This window comes from Anomalospiza imberbis, chromosome 12, assembly GCF_031753505.1.
Source record: "Anomalospiza imberbis isolate Cuckoo-Finch-1a 21T00152 chromosome 12, ASM3175350v1, whole genome shotgun sequence".
In the NCBI taxonomy this organism is placed as follows: Eukaryota; Metazoa; Chordata; class Aves; order Passeriformes; family Viduidae; genus Anomalospiza; species Anomalospiza imberbis.
Genome location: NC_089692.1, coordinates 13,296,381 through 13,311,802, shown reverse-complemented (window position 1 = coordinate 13,311,802; position 15,422 = coordinate 13,296,381). Strand labels below are relative to the sequence as shown.

The following is a 15,422-nucleotide window of genomic DNA, read 5'->3' as shown; positions in this document are numbered from 1 at the left end:
TGTGATCTCTTGACATATTTTGCAGCTTTTAATGCTAAAAGAGTGTAACATACAAAGAAAGAACGTAGAAAACCATACCAAAGCCCAAAAGGGCTATTTAGGAGTACTTTCAGCAGCACTGGCTCCCAAAGTAGTGGATCATAATATAAGCCAGCCTCCACAAGTTTATTTTAAATGGCACCTGAGGAAAAAAGTTCAGTTCAGAAAAACTCTTCTGGTGCAATTTAAAATCATAACAATCATGGTGTAAGAAATAATACTCTGCCTTAAAACTTGAGACAAAGATTTTAAGATATACAAAGGTTCTCCAATATTGTAATGTTCAACAGCCTCCAAGCTACTCTGCTACCTTCTCCTAACATCTTCCTTTTTTACCATTCTTGCTTAAATAGCTTCATATTAGGTTCACAGAGGAGATTTTTTTTAACCTAAAACTCTTGATCTCCTAGGCAAGATTCCCAATGCCAAATTTGTGATCCCAGCAGGCAAAGCAGACGTGTTTACAGTCAGAGATCAAACTCCATCTCTCAACAAATGATCACTTGAAGATGGCAACAATATGCTGCCATATTATTTAAAGTTATTAATGGTGTACAACTCTAAACAATAGAAACATTTTGGCTATTCCATTTTCCCTAAACCAATCCAGACACCACACTGGATAACACAGCTGTGGTGGGACAAAACCCAGCAGGTTAAGTGACTGGAGCACTGATTCTCATCTCCTCTTCTAACTATACAACAGAGAAATTCAAGTTGAATCCTCCTCCTGGCTTCATGTCAGCACCACACAGCCTACCTGAGCTCTCCAGCACTCCTAGAAAGTTGTCAGAAAATGTCTTTTTCAAGTATTCTAAGACTAAGATACTGTGAACCCCAGTAAGTAAAACTGACATTAGAGGATAACATTTACTAAATAATCTTGGAGAGCATCACAAAGTTATGATGGATTTTACTGGAATGCCTCAGGGGAGGAAAGTATTTGGGGAAATTAATTTGGGAAGACCTGACATACAAATAGAAGAATTTAAATTCCATCAGCACCCTCCCTAGCAGAACAAGTTTAGACTACGGTTTTATACAAGATGATGCTGGAAGTCTTCACAAATGCCTGGAGGAGGGGAGGGAAGCCAAAAACCCTGTAGTTTGTGGTTTGCTGTATGTTTTTCCGCTTTGTGTAAGCGTTACCTGTGAGTTGCTCATGGAAAGGAAGCCAACATAGCCTCAGAGCACGTGAGAAGGATTTGATGTGGACAAGCTCAAGCCACACTGCTGAGTGCCTGAGCTGGAACAAACCCTGCATTATTCCAGGCAACTCTGAGTGACACAGTGCTGCTATTTCTGGAGTCAGAGGTGAGACTGTTATCAGTGATGGTCACCATATGTGTATGCCTGCTACAGCACAGACCACAAAGCAAAAATATGAAATGCTGCAAAGCTTTGTATTCTGTGAGGGAAGTACAGAATCCCATCATTCCTACAGCTAGTAGGACATATACCTCTAATTAAGGCTATTAACAGTAGCATTAAAATGAGTGTACATCTTTAGAGAAGTGAATCAGTTGAGGGAAATGGTCCCTAGAAGCACCCCTTCCCAGGTGATTCCTAGAGACAGGACAAGCATTCACCATGGGAGTCCCATTCCAGTACTCTGTTTCATAAAAATGCAGGAAAGACTTACAACATAAAAAACTGTCTCAGCCTTTTCTTTTTTTTTAGCTTTAAAACCTGGTGTTGCTTCACACAACTGATCAGAAACAAGTGAAGATGGCTGCTGACCACTGCCTGGAAGCCTCCAGATAAAAAAGTAAGCAATGTTACTATATTCACAAAATCTTTGACCTTTGCTGCAGAGTCAGCTCTATAGGCTTCAGAAAGTTAAGACAGATGTCAACACAAATTTAAATACCTGTGTCACACTGAGAGATCCAGCACCTCATCCCTCACACATCTCAGATGTTGAGGCAAAAAACATAGTGTGTTCCTAGAAGCAGCTCAAAAGGAAAAGTCAAGAAAGGAATTGGGGCTGTTGGTTGAAGGGAATTTGTGGATGCCTCATTCCTGCAATTGTGTAGGGACTTGGAGTAACTTGATCTAGTGGAAGGTGTCCATGTCCATAAGATAAGTTTTAAGCTCTCTTCCAACCACCCTATGGTTCTATAATTCTATCACCAAAAAAGCAGCCAAGTCAACACAATGTCATAAGTGAATAATGAAACAAAATACTTGACAAATAAAACTGGAGTCAACAGTCCTCTGTACCTGCAGTTAGTCAGGGCCTTGTATAGATGGAGACAATTTTGACTACCCTGTCTGAATTTTACAAGAGGATCACATTAACAGTGATTTGTTTAGATCACTGTGAACACAGTTGAAGAACTGCAGCGTTGCAGTGATTTTCTTTGGAAGTAGTTAATTTTTCTGATTTTGTGACATACGTAGGCCACAGAGATATAATCCTAAAAGTCAACTTGATAAGGGAAGAGCTTACTGCAAGCTTCTTCCAGATCTTATTTCCACTCAGCTGAGAACAGCCTAACAAAAGTTGACTCAGCTCAAATCAAGTCTGGGCTGTCACAGAAAGTCTATAAGCCAAGCAGGTTTGGGTTTGTTGTTTTTTTTGTTTAATTCCATCAAAACCTTTTTGTAGGGCAATTACTTCAACACTTAGAAGAATGCATGCTCTGCTGAGTTTGTTTTGCAGTTCACTTAGTGCAAAGTATTTTACCCTGCAATAACAGAACAGTGTAGAAAAGAAAGCCTCAATTAGCAAACTACTGAGCATGATGAAGGCTGGTGAGCTTCCTATTAAGATTCAAAAGATCTAGACAGCAAACTTGCTACCAGATTAAGCTAGTCATTATTTTTTAAACAAAAGACTGCACATTTGCATGATTGATTTTGCATAGCAGGGCTATAAGAGCTATTTGGTATTAACCCACACTGTTACATATAAGCACTTAATTACATCACCATAACCACTTGCATTCTCTAAAAGAGATTCAAAACTCCTGAGAATCAACTAAGGAAACTACAAGAAGTTTTTCACAAAAGAGCACACAGTTCTACCACTAATTGGAAAGGAGTAAAATACTCCAGGTATGTAGAGAAACCAGGAAAACTTATTATATTAACTACCTTTTGCCACGTCAGCAATTCTCAGCAATGCATTGCTTCAGGTTAAGATTCAAAACAATAACAAATGTAGCACATAGTCATTTCTGTCCTGCATGATGATGGCAATTTTTCCCTATGGTGTTACTTGGCAAAAGGGACATTCCATGTGTACCATTAGTCTTTAGCCTACTGTTACTAGAGACATCAGGTGTTCAGTTTAAGGGAAAATTGTAGACTTTACAAACAAGAAATGCACTCTAATGCTAACAGGTGAAATCTAAGCTCAAAAAGCTGTAAGATCTACAAGACACACTTATCTAAAGGAAAAAAATTAATAAACTCATGCACAAAACCCCTAAAGACAGCACAGAGAAAAAAGACACCTCTAAGTCCTGAATGAGATTCCTCAGCTCAGAGCTGCAGACATTCAGACACCAGCATTCCAGGACAGTTTTTATGAATGTCACCCCTGCTCAGAAGTGGAACAGGATGGGTTTTCATCTCTTGTCTTGATGAAAAAAGGTTGCAATTATGCCACAAGCTGGCACCCAGGGAAAATAGGATCTCTGCTCTTCACCTAATGCACTGTGATGGATACTGATAAACTGAGAGTCCAGAAAATCAAGGTATCCCATGATAACAGAAAATTATCAGCTAACAGAATTGAAAAATTGTAGTGCCATAGCAACCAACTTCACAGACTTTAAAACTGAATTAGTCAGAAGATCAAAAAAGAAAAAACTATTTTAAAGCAAGATTTCAAATAAAAAGGCAATTACCTAGACCTTTTGTTAATCTAATTCTTTGGGGTCTATTATTAGGAAGAGTAACTGCTAAGCTTTTTCCAAAGCAAGTGTGCATTTTCCCAAGACCAAAGAAGCAGAATCCACTGGAAAAGTGGTGCATGCATGCAGGAAAGCTACACTATAAAGAACACCTAGTCATCTCTGTACTAGAAAACAAATACAGCACTTTATTTGCCAAGAATAATCCCTCTCCAAAACATTCTGTTCCAACCATGACAACCCAAAGCAGCACCAGAGAGATCTCCTTTCCTCCAGTACAAAGGAAGGAGAGAGAGTGTATGCAACACACAGCCTAGCTGTACCTGTCTCTACTGTAACAACTGTAACGAGTCTTTGCTTTTCAATATATTCAATATTTGGCTCAGGAAATCACCTCCCCCTAACATGGCTTTCTCACTGCACCCTGAGCCAAGCCCAGGCTACACAGCCCGCATCGAACTTTATTTCCTCCCTTGTATTTGCACTCCTTTTCTCTTTGGTATGCAGAGCTGCAGCAGGCCAGCAGTGCCAGCTCACTGGAGGAAGTAGACCTGTAAGATAATCTCTTTTACTGAGCCAAACATCCCAGGCCAAACTGATACACAACCACCTACCACAAGTACCAGCCTGCCAAGAACAGCACAGAATTAAGAAAAACAAATCCACCCCCAAAAAAAACCTCACAAAAATAACTCTCTTTGATAAAAGGATATGGAGGACTACGAACCACTGCTCAATGCTCTGTTCACAAGACAATCAGTCCAGCACCTGCAATGAGAGAGACCATCTCCCCTTCTATTCAGCTCACACATGGCTTCAGCAAGAAGAAAAGAGTACTTTTAAATATTGCTACATCCTGAGATGAAGCCAAAGGCTGATGCCAAAGTAACCAACCTAAAAACAAATCAAACTTTTAAAGTATATTTAGTATTTCACTTTAAGACTTAACTACAAAAGCCAGGAGGAAACTAGGCTTACACTATGCAAACACAAGGGAAAAAGAGAACCTCAGAACAAAAATGCAGCAAATCTCGGGTAAGAAGCCAAGCCTCAGGAGAAAAACTTTCTGTGCTCCTTCCCTTCCTGTTGCTCATGTGTTTTTCAAAAGTTAATAATCTCAATCCTTTCTCCTAGGTCCAGCCATTCTCTTCCATTGATCTGGATAGTCCATCTTCCATTTCAAGAATTTTAAAAGCAAGAGGGACTATATTCACCACTCAAATTAATTTGCATCTACCACAAAGCATTGTAAATTCTTCATTAAATTCCACTTAAGACAGAACTGTATCTGAAAATTTCTAATTCAGATGTCACAGGCTTCAACTCCTAGAGCCAAGTTGCAGAGCAATAATGAACTCAATCTCTTAAAATTGCAACACATTTTTCCTGTAAGTTAGCTCAACTCCAACTATATTGGTAAGAATTCTCCTTTTATTTTTCTCAGGAACATAGCAGTTCTTAAACCCCTGTGTCCTTTTCAGATTGTGAATGATCACCAGGTCAATATCCCTTAGAAAGAAGGGAAAATGTAAGCAAAGCCCTTGGCAAGGCTTAAGGTACATCTTTCAGGTTTCTGATCATTGACTTTAAAAAGAACAACCCTTTGAGTGTTGGTATCTGAACCAGATGATAATGCTGTAGGCACTGCAGGAGTACCACTGGAATACTAACTGCCTGCTCCTTTGCAATAGTAATGATTAGAGAACCAGAACAGCCTCCATCCCACATCCACGGACCTATCAACCTGAGAAACAGGCATTTCTTAAAACTTAAACAGGCAGTTACTTAAAACAGCTCACCTGAAGGCCAGGGAGAATGCCTGGAGATTTTGGGGAAAAAAAACATAAGTGCTGAAAGAGATGGTCAACCCTGCCAGGAGTGTCTTCACCACTTGCATTTCCTAAGAACTAGCCTAACCTCACGCTGTGTTTAATCCACAGCCCTCAATTACTTAGAGCTCTGGTAACCAGTCATTTGCTGCTACAAATAAGACATCTCAAAAAGGGAACTTTAAATGCCAGCCTCCACCTGTGCACGGGAAAACTGAGAGAGATGGAATAACAGGAGTACGTGCTCAAATATAACATAATGTCATATGTCGAGTCAAACAAAACCTTTGACCTGGAACTCAATAAATTAGGGAGATAAAAAAGAGGAAAAATAAAGTAAAATGAGCTAATGTGACAGATCACACTCATCTACCTCAGTGCAAGCAAAAACATACAGGAAAGCCATTACATTTCCAATCCATTTACCAAAAAGGTAAAAAAACACTAGAGAACCAGGACAAGGACCGGGAACACGCAACTTTTCCTACAATTACAGTATAACCCAAAGAGATGAAGACTCCAAGCATGCATTACTGTCTGGTTTCTATTCTCCATCTATAATTTTAAAGTAAGTAATTTCACTGACACTATTTTATCAGACCACTCAAGGAGCTCAGGTACACACAGAGCGAGGAACATTTAAATGGAAGAAATATGACAGTTCCCAGCCTGTCAAATGGTACATGCTCCCCAGCCCATTAAGTCACATCAAATGAATTTTCTGGCCTTTCACACCAAATGCAATACTGAAATAAGAGGAAAAATACTATTCTTGAAATGCACAGCCTTCATGATAACTTGTTTTGCTCTTAATCCAATCTGCAACACTAGGAGAGTCCTATTTTTTCCAGAAGGCAGAGCATTAAGGCTCAATTACACTGTCTTTGCCATAAAGGCGTTACCAAAGAAACGGAACCACTCAGGATGAAGAAAGTAGCAGGAGGCCAAAACTTTGATCTCTAATCCCATCTTAACCACAACTGTCTGATCTTAGAAAAAATACTTAGCCTTAATGCATTAACATTATACAGAACAATATCATGCTATAAATATTGCACAATCTTTATAAGGGCAAATCTCAACAATTATGGTATCAAATTCACTCACCAATTAACCAGATGTAATGTAGGTTCTAAAAGTAAAATTATGCTCCACTAGTAAACCAGCTAAGAGACCCACTGTGGATAAGATTATTTTCATCCCTTTTAATGTTTCCCCCCTCAAATTCAACAACTTGGTCATGCTTCAAATGCAAATCATCATTAATCAAGCAAAAATCGTTACCTAGCAAATATATTAGTATTTCATAGGTTTATTTATATTTTAACCACCATGCAAATCAGTTTAACAGGCAACCCACAAAAAAAGGGCTTAAAGGCTGCAGCCTCTGTTCAGTGAAATGCAAGCTCTGAAGTCTTTCCCGAAACAGGCTCGCAACCTGAATCCTTTCAGAAAAAAAGCACTTTGGAACACAATTTTAAAAAATATACATATACATTACACCTTTCAACCCTTTTGATACTGTGCCATAGAATTACGGGAATAATAATTAAAATCTACATGACAAAATTTAAGTCACTCAAAACTGCAACATATCCAGTGCATGAATACTTCTAACGAGAAGGAAGTTAATTTACCTGCAAAATGCACCAAAAAATGGGGTTTATTCTATCTTCTGATTATGGTAAAAAATGTTTAAGCTGAGTAGCTCTGACCATGACCATTTCCTTCTCCAATCAAGGAGCATCCTTCTACTACAAAAGGAAAGAGGACTCTGCACTACATTAATTAAACATTTCGTTGACTCAGTGGAAAAATCAGTGGTAAAAAGTATTTGATATGAGTCTGGGGATCTGTCTATTTTTTCTTCAAGAATTCTAAAAATTCTTGTGTGCTTAAATAACTCTTTTGATAATACATTAAAGTGACAGCCTACCAATAACCTCTCAAAATCAAACTTTAAAATTTACTATTTGTGGGTTTGGTTTGGGTGGGTTTTTTCATTTGTGTAGTTTTGGGTGTGGAGAGTGGGTTTTTTTTTATTTTTTTTTTTGTGTCAGACTGTTCTTTAATGAATATTTGTGTTAAACTGCTTCTTTCAACATTTGCCTTACAAGTTGGGCTCCTGTACCAGTCAAGCACTGACTCAACGCTCCTTTAGATTCAGAACTCCCCAATGAAAGCAAGGGAGGATGTACTTCAAAGACATCCACTCCCAGAAATCAGCAGATACTGAAACCATGTGATTGCATTCACACTGACTAATGAAACAAGCACACCTTCTCTTTTCTCTATAATTTATGGACTCAAAAGGAACGTTTCAAGTAGTGGTTTCTCCTGGTTATTCATATTTAAAAGTGTCCTAGCCTACTTGTATCACACTAAGAAAAATCAATGGATAATCCTCATAGTAACACTCTCAGTTTCAAACTGAATTTTCTCCACTTTAGAGAAGCATTTCTTATGAGAAAAGTAAGATTACCTTAAACACCTAGAGAAAAGAAGGCTGCTTCTGCAGCCTAACTGCATCTAAAAATCTTACCTGCTACTTGCAGCAGTGTCCACACACTGTCTGGTCTGAGACCATCACACACCAAACAACTCCCCCAAATCTCCACTTACTATAGCCTGACTGCTTTTAAGTAGGCTGTATGACTCAGACTAGATCCTCACCTATTTTAAAACGTAATTGTCACTTTTCTGGTATTGTCCAAACAAGTGGTCAGATGCTCTAGAGTCAAAAGTAAAAGTTGTATCAACAACAGCCAATACGTCACTTATTTCCTCTGCTGTCATCTCCAATGCAAAGGAAACGTCTGAGACAACATCTGACCCCATTCCCAATCAGCTGAAATGCTACCCCATGTTTACAACTCAAGACTTTTATTCACAGCCTAAATATCAAGTGTTAAACCATAGGGATACGAAGAAGTCAGCTATTTTAATTAATTTCTCAGAGCAGCACCCCGTGAAGGCATTTTTACGTCAGGATGCAGCCCATCACATCAGCGTTACTGGGGGCAAACTGCTGAGAGTTAAGATCAGCTGACAGTGCTCTTTGCAGGCTGACAGACAAATAAGGACAAGGCCACAGAGTGGCACCTTCAGAGAAAAAAACTCCATCCAAGAGCCCTGAGATGTCCAGTTGATGCCTGGGATGTCACCCAGGAAAAAATTCACCTTCAGCAATGAGCATCAGGCAGCACTACAGCTAGACAAGACCAACAGCCAGCAAACTACTGACATCAAGGCAGGCTTAGGAATGGGAAAAGGAAAACCACAAGCAGACATAACATTCAAAGAGTGGAGCTCTCAGGAGATATGCAGAGCTAACATAAGGGTTTGTACTTGCTGAAAATAAAGCGTGATGCAAAACATTCCTTCACCTTCGATTTGATCTTATCCCTCTCCCTGCACAGCCCTGTGTACCAACCCTGCACTCACCCCCCTCTGTGCTTTAACGCAGATAAATGACAAAACTATCCCAGCAGAAAACCAATAAACTAGACCACAAAAGGGTTCACCTCGCTAAAATGGCAGAAAACCAACAAGCACTGGAATTGTGAAAAGAGTAGGGAGGGGCTATGCAACTGAAAAGAAAGGAACAACAAGAGCTTGCCTTTTTGGCAGGCTGGCAGCTTGTGAGCCACTGCCTGTGAGGTCAGCTTCCAAGATCCTCTCAGACAGGATGCCTCCTTAAAAGGGGGCCAAAAGATCTCAGACAGGTGAAAGGAACAGCAAGGGGCAAGTTATTCATAAAGGACATAGGGGAGCGTTTCATACCTGTGACAGATGTTGCAGCAAGACTCAATTAAAACACCTACCACGAGTAGGTCTTAGTAACTACCCACCCAAAATTAAAACATGAAGTTAGATTAAAATCTAAATTAGCTTTGCATTTTAAGCCAGAAGTAATCACTGACACTTACTGGTTCAAGACTCCCTTTGATTAGAGTAACCATTGCCACTGCCATCTGCTGTCCCCATAAAAACGGATGAGAAACGAGCCCGGGTTTTTCTTAATCGCATTCCCTATTGGGCAAAACACCAATAAAACTGACCCAGCCTGGCATTCCCGGACTCTACAGCAGAGAAGCCAAGAATTCCCAGACCTCGAGACCAGGACAGCTCACTAAAGGCACGTCCCCCAACGGCTGCTTCAAAACGAGCCCAGGAATGAATGAAAAGATGGAGCTGGAAGACTCAGGGGAAGCAACTCAGGTTTTTCTTGAACTGGACTTAAAACTGCTCATGACAGGTGTTTGGGAACAACACAGACTGCCCCGTTAACCTCCCCATAAAGTCAGCTAACTCTAATGATTACATATCGAGTTTCATACACGCACAACCGAGGACTGGAAAGCAGCCGCCTCTGCAGCCGAGTTCGAAGCGAAGGTGGGAGCCTGAACGTGAAAAAAACATCTCGGGTCACTGCTGCTACGAGCACGGCGCCTTCACCCAGCACAACGCGGGCTGGGCTCTCCCAGACCTCTCGAAACGAATAACCCGGCCGGGCACCGGAGCCAGAACACAAAGCCATCCCCCCGAGGGCTCTCCGTGCCCGGAGGGCGCTGCGCGGGCGGCAGCGCGGAGCCCCGAGGTGCAGACGAAGAGGAGCTGCTCTCCGCAGCCCTTACGGCCACCCCGCAGGCAGCTCGCTCCCCCTCTCGGAGCACCGCAGCGCAAACTCCGATTTTTAAAACACAAGCCATGAGGGATACGCGGGGCGGCGGCGCGGCGGGGCGCGGACCCGGCTCTTTGTTCGCCGCCGCGGGCAGGCCCGGCCCGGCCCCGGGCCCGACCCTCACCTCGCGGACATCTTGCAGGCACTCGAGCACGGCGAGGTTGTTGGCCCAGCTGTGCTTGGAGCAGAGCCGCACCACGTCCTCCCGGCACACCGCCTCCTCCGACAGCTTCCACCCGCCGCCCGACCCGCCGCCGCGGGCACTTCGCGGGGCACCCGCGCCCGGCCCCACCGGCTGCCCCGCTCCGGGCGGAGCACCGCCGGGACCGGAAAGGACGGCAGGAGGGCTGGGCGCCGCCGGCCGCGCCGCCAGCGCCAGTAGCAGGAGCAGCGCCGGGCCCGGGCAGCGGCTCCGGACACGTCCGCACGGCGCCATCTTGGATCCGCCACCTCCGGCGTCCGCCCGCCCACCCCGCGGCACGCACGGCGTATGCAAATTAGCGCGCCCGTGACGTCGCCCCGGGGGGCCGCGCCCCTTTCCTGGTGAGGGGGCGTGGCCCGCCCTGGCCCCTCCTCCAGCACGCGCGCCGGCCCGCCCCGGCCGTTGTCGCCTCAGGAGGACGGGGCGCCACCTCGGGGCCACCGCGACTGTACGGCCCCGGCGGGCCTCGCCGCCCCTCAGGGCTCCAGCACCTCCCTCAGCGGCCCCGCAGCGGTCCCGCAGCCTTTCAGGGGACCCCACCACCGCTCAGCGGCCCCGCAGCCCCTCAACGGTTCCCGCAACGGCCCCCGCATCCCCTCAGCGGCCTCCGCGACCCCACAGCCGCGCAGGGCGACACTGCCGAGGCAGCGGCGGTGCCGGGACGCGAGGAGCCCAGCCTTGGGCGTGCTGAGCCCGCCGGGAGGGCGGCAGCCGGTCCAGCGCCTCCCTCAGCAGGTGTCCAAGAGCTGCAGTTTTTACCCGAAGTCTATTTCCCACTCGCACTTCGACTGAGGGGGTAAGAGACGTAATGGGGAAACTGAGCTTTGCGAAGCTGTCTGATGACAGTTCTAGCGAGCTGGATGACGAACCACGTCTGGACAAGGACGAACAAATACAGAAATACAAAGAAGAATTACAGAAGAACGAAGAGAAAATGCAGGCGATCAAAGCAAAAATTAAGAACGCTGAAGAAGAAATGCAAGAGATCAAAGAAAAAATACAGAAGAACGAAATAAAAATACAGAAGTACAAAGAAAAAATAGAGAGCATCAAGGAAAATATATGGAAGAACGAAATGAAAATACGGATGAAGAAAAAAAGACTAGAGGAGATCAAAGAGGAAAAAAAGAACAATGAAGTACAAAAAGAGAATGTAACAAAAATATGGACAAACAAAGAAAAAATACAGCAAAACAAATTAAAAATGCCAAAGAATGCAGAAAAAATACTGAAGAATGAAGTAAAAATAGAGAATGAAATAAAAATACATAACAACAAAGATCAAGTACAGGACATCAACAAAAAAATACAGAACATCAAAGAAAAAATACAGGAGATCCGAGAAGAAATGCAGAAGAACAAAGAAACAGAGGAAGCCAAAGAAAAAATACTAAAGAATGAAGAAAAAATACGGAAAAGCAAAGGGAAAGTACGTAAGAATTAAGACAAAAAATTGACTGGCTGCTAAAAACACCCCAAATCTTTAATAAAATGCTGACATTCAACTTCCCTGCTGTCATTTCTCCATGCTGAGTGCCAAATTATCAGCTGGACTGATCTTCTGCCTATATATGGATGAACTCCTGACCCCTCCTGGGGCAGGATGCAGAGCTGGCTGGAGGGGATGGGATAAATCCAAGAGCCTGGCCCAGCCCTGGGGTAGCTGCAGGGAGCAGAGAGCTGACCAAGGGCAGAAAAACACATTTTGGGGGTGCCATGAGACAGCTCATTTTCGAGGTTGGTGGGTTGGCTGCACCTCCTGCGCTGTCAGTGCCAGGCACTCTGTACTGGGGGCTGGGATTTGGCATGTCACACTCCATAGTGGCTCTGGGCTTTTTCCATGGGAATGGAGAGAAATAGGCTCTAGGTGTGATCAGGTCTCCAAAACAGGGACTACAATGGCTGATCCCATTGTAGACGGGATCCACAAGTTCTTCCTAGAGAAATAACTGGAGATTGGATGCTGAATTTGGTGGTGGATCATCTAAAAGCAGTGTTTGCTACCACACAGCACCTTCAGAGCAGTGTTTTGGGAATGCTGCAGCCCACGCTGCCCGAGCAGCCAGCCAGACCCAAAATTTCACGGTAAAATATTACCTGTCCAAGTGTTGGGGCAGTGGCAGCAGTGGGACACAAGTCCATCACCAGCTCAGCAGTCACAGCTCTTCAGATGTCCTGCCAGGATCTCCACTGGGCCAGCTCACAGCACCCTCCTAGGATGGCTTTGCCCCTGAATCTCAGATTTGCTCCAACAGCAGATGGAAATGGGGGACGGGCTGAATCCCACCTCAGTTCCCCTCCTTGGTGACTCAGGAGCAGTTTTCCCAGCACAAGCTGGCATCAGGCCAAAGTCAGAAGCTTTTGCCTGCATGCCAGGATGCTCCATGAGTGTGCCCTGGCTCGGTGAGCTGGTGTGAAGCAGAGCTGTAGGGCTGCTCCCTTCCTGCCCCAGGCTGCCTCATCCTGCCTGGAAGCAACCCTCCTCTTGGGAATGCCTCTGACTGTCTTACTCAATCCAGGAGCTACCAGAGCACCTTGAGCCCAGTGTGGCCACCAACCAGCAGCCATGTCATCCAGGTGAAGGCAAGGGCGGGAGAGGGAAGAGCAAAGTCTCCGTGCTTCTTGTGTTTGAATGTCACACTGGGACACAGCGCTTGGGAAAGTGGCTTTGTGCTGGCACCCAGGGGCTGTGCAGCTGGGAACACTTGAAAACAAAAGCAAGCAAAATCCAGCCCGTGCTTGGCAGCCTGTTTGGTTTAGTGAGAATTATTTGAAGAGTTAGCCCAGTGCAAGAGCTGGCTCTGCTCCTTCATCCGTCACAGGATGAAGATAGAACAGAGCAATGGAGCTGGGTTGCAGCTCACTTCTTTCCACCTTTGGGAGATCTCCAGAGACTAGTTTTTTCCTCAAGGAACACCTTCTCCCAATTTCAGATTTTACTAAGGATTTACTAAGATTTTACTTAGATTTTACTAATCCTGTCTTGCTCACTGTTAAACAGGCATTTCATAAAAGAGCCCTATGCTTACCATGTCCACACAGAGAGTTAAACAAAAAAGAAGTTTTTCTTTAGGCACAATAACATCTCTGCCTGTGTGACAACCCCAGCGGCTCCTTGCAACTACAGCCTCTCTCCTTTGGCAGAAATTCCCTTATTTTAAGCATGCCTTATTTTAAGCATTTTAGCAGCAAGGCTTTCACGCTCTGGGTGTTGCATTATGAGCTTGTAGTCCCCTGCTTTTGTAGTGGGCAGCACTTTTCAGTCTCATTTATATGGCCCCCAGCTTTGCACAGCGAGGCCAGGGTGAGCTGAGCTGCTGGGACACCTCTCGCTCCTTCCCAGCAGTGTCCTTGCTCTCCAGCTCACCACTTCAGAGAGAACAAAAGTTCTTCCTCAGTCCATGCAAAGGAGCTGCTCCAATTTTTAATTGGATGCAGACTGCTTGCTCCCATATGGCAGTTCGGAATCCCAGCATAGCCTCCACGCAGTGCCCTGAGGCCCTCTCCCTTGCGTGCAGCCCGGCTCAGCTGCCTCCCTCCATAGCTCTGCATCCCCCAAAACTTCAGCACTGCCTTTCCCAGTGGTCGATCCTCTCCACCAACAAATCCTGCCGCAGAGAGCTGAGTCGAGCTGCCATTCAATGCTATTTCTTGCTGGCTAAGGCAACAACCCTAGTCTGGTATTTCGTGGTTTATTTGCCTGACACACACAGGTTCAGCCTCATCGTTTCAGGTTTTCTTGTAGGTCAGAGTCCTGTAGTCCCGCTGCTCATCCACACTTGGAAATAAGCAGAAGACTATGGAAATACTCAGCTTCCAAGGAAGCTGTGGACAAAGAGGAGACTATTTCAGCTACAACCTGTGAGTGTTGAGTGCAAGGGGAGCTTTGTGCCTCTCAGGCAAAAAGTTTTGGCCTGACATGACCTTTGTTTTTCCCCTAAGATTGATGCTTTTGACACACCTTTGCCTCACAAACCCTCAGAAGCCCCAGGCCATAACTGCAGAGACTGTTGCCCCCCATACTGATGCACATCTGTGTTGCAGTTAGCACCTACCATTAGGAAAAAAGATACGGGCAATTTTCCAGCCCGTCCTCCATCCTGCCACAATTCTTTCCCAATTCCACTTATGCTTTCCCAAGCACTCCGTGCTGCTGCCAGCTTGACGCCATCAAAAGCACAAGGGGCTCGCTCCCTGTTCCATGACCTCTGTCACTAGTGGAAGCACCAAATTGGACTTGATGCAAGACCAAAGCCCCTGGACCCTCAAATTAATTACACTTCACAGGGTGGGATAATTACTGAAATTAGTTTGAGACATTTCTCTTGACCAGCACATGCTGGAGAGAGCATGTTACCTGTGAAGTTTGTCTCAAGGATTAGATAAGCCTTCTAGGACATGGGTTCCCAAATTCCTTTTTCTTTTGCACTTAGAGGCACTATTTTCACAGAATCACACAACATGCTGAGTTGGAAGTGACCCACAAGAATCATCAAGTCCAAGTCTTAGGCCTGCACAGGACCATCCCCTACACACTGTGTGCCTGAGACCATTGCCAAATGCTTCTTGAACTCTGTCACTGTTGGTGATGTGACCACTTTCTCAGGCAGCCTGTTCCAGTGCCCAGTCACCCTCTGGGTGAAGAATCTTTTTCTGACATCCAACCTAAACCTGCCCTGAAACAACTTCAGGCCATTCACATGGGTCCTGTCACTGGTCACCACAGACAAGAGATCAGTGCCCCTTCTGTTCCCCTCATGAGGAACTTGCAACTGCAATGAGGTTTCTCCCCAGTCTCCTCCAGG

General features: G+C 44.7%; 1 protein-coding gene across 1 annotated transcript in view; it reads right to left on the bottom strand.

Annotated features, from left to right (window-relative positions):
- Window positions 1-10,877, bottom strand: part of GLG1 (golgi glycoprotein 1) — a 77,718-nt gene extending 66,841 nt beyond the window's left edge. Inside the window, exon 1 of the mRNA XM_068202850.1 lies at window positions 10,540-10,877. Within this exon, the coding sequence (XP_068058951.1) occupies window positions 10,540-10,851 (312 nt within the window). The 5' untranslated portion in view covers window positions 10,852-10,877. The remainder of the gene's footprint in view (window positions 1-10,539) is intronic.
- Between the last annotated feature and the right edge of the window lie 4,545 nt (window positions 10,878-15,422).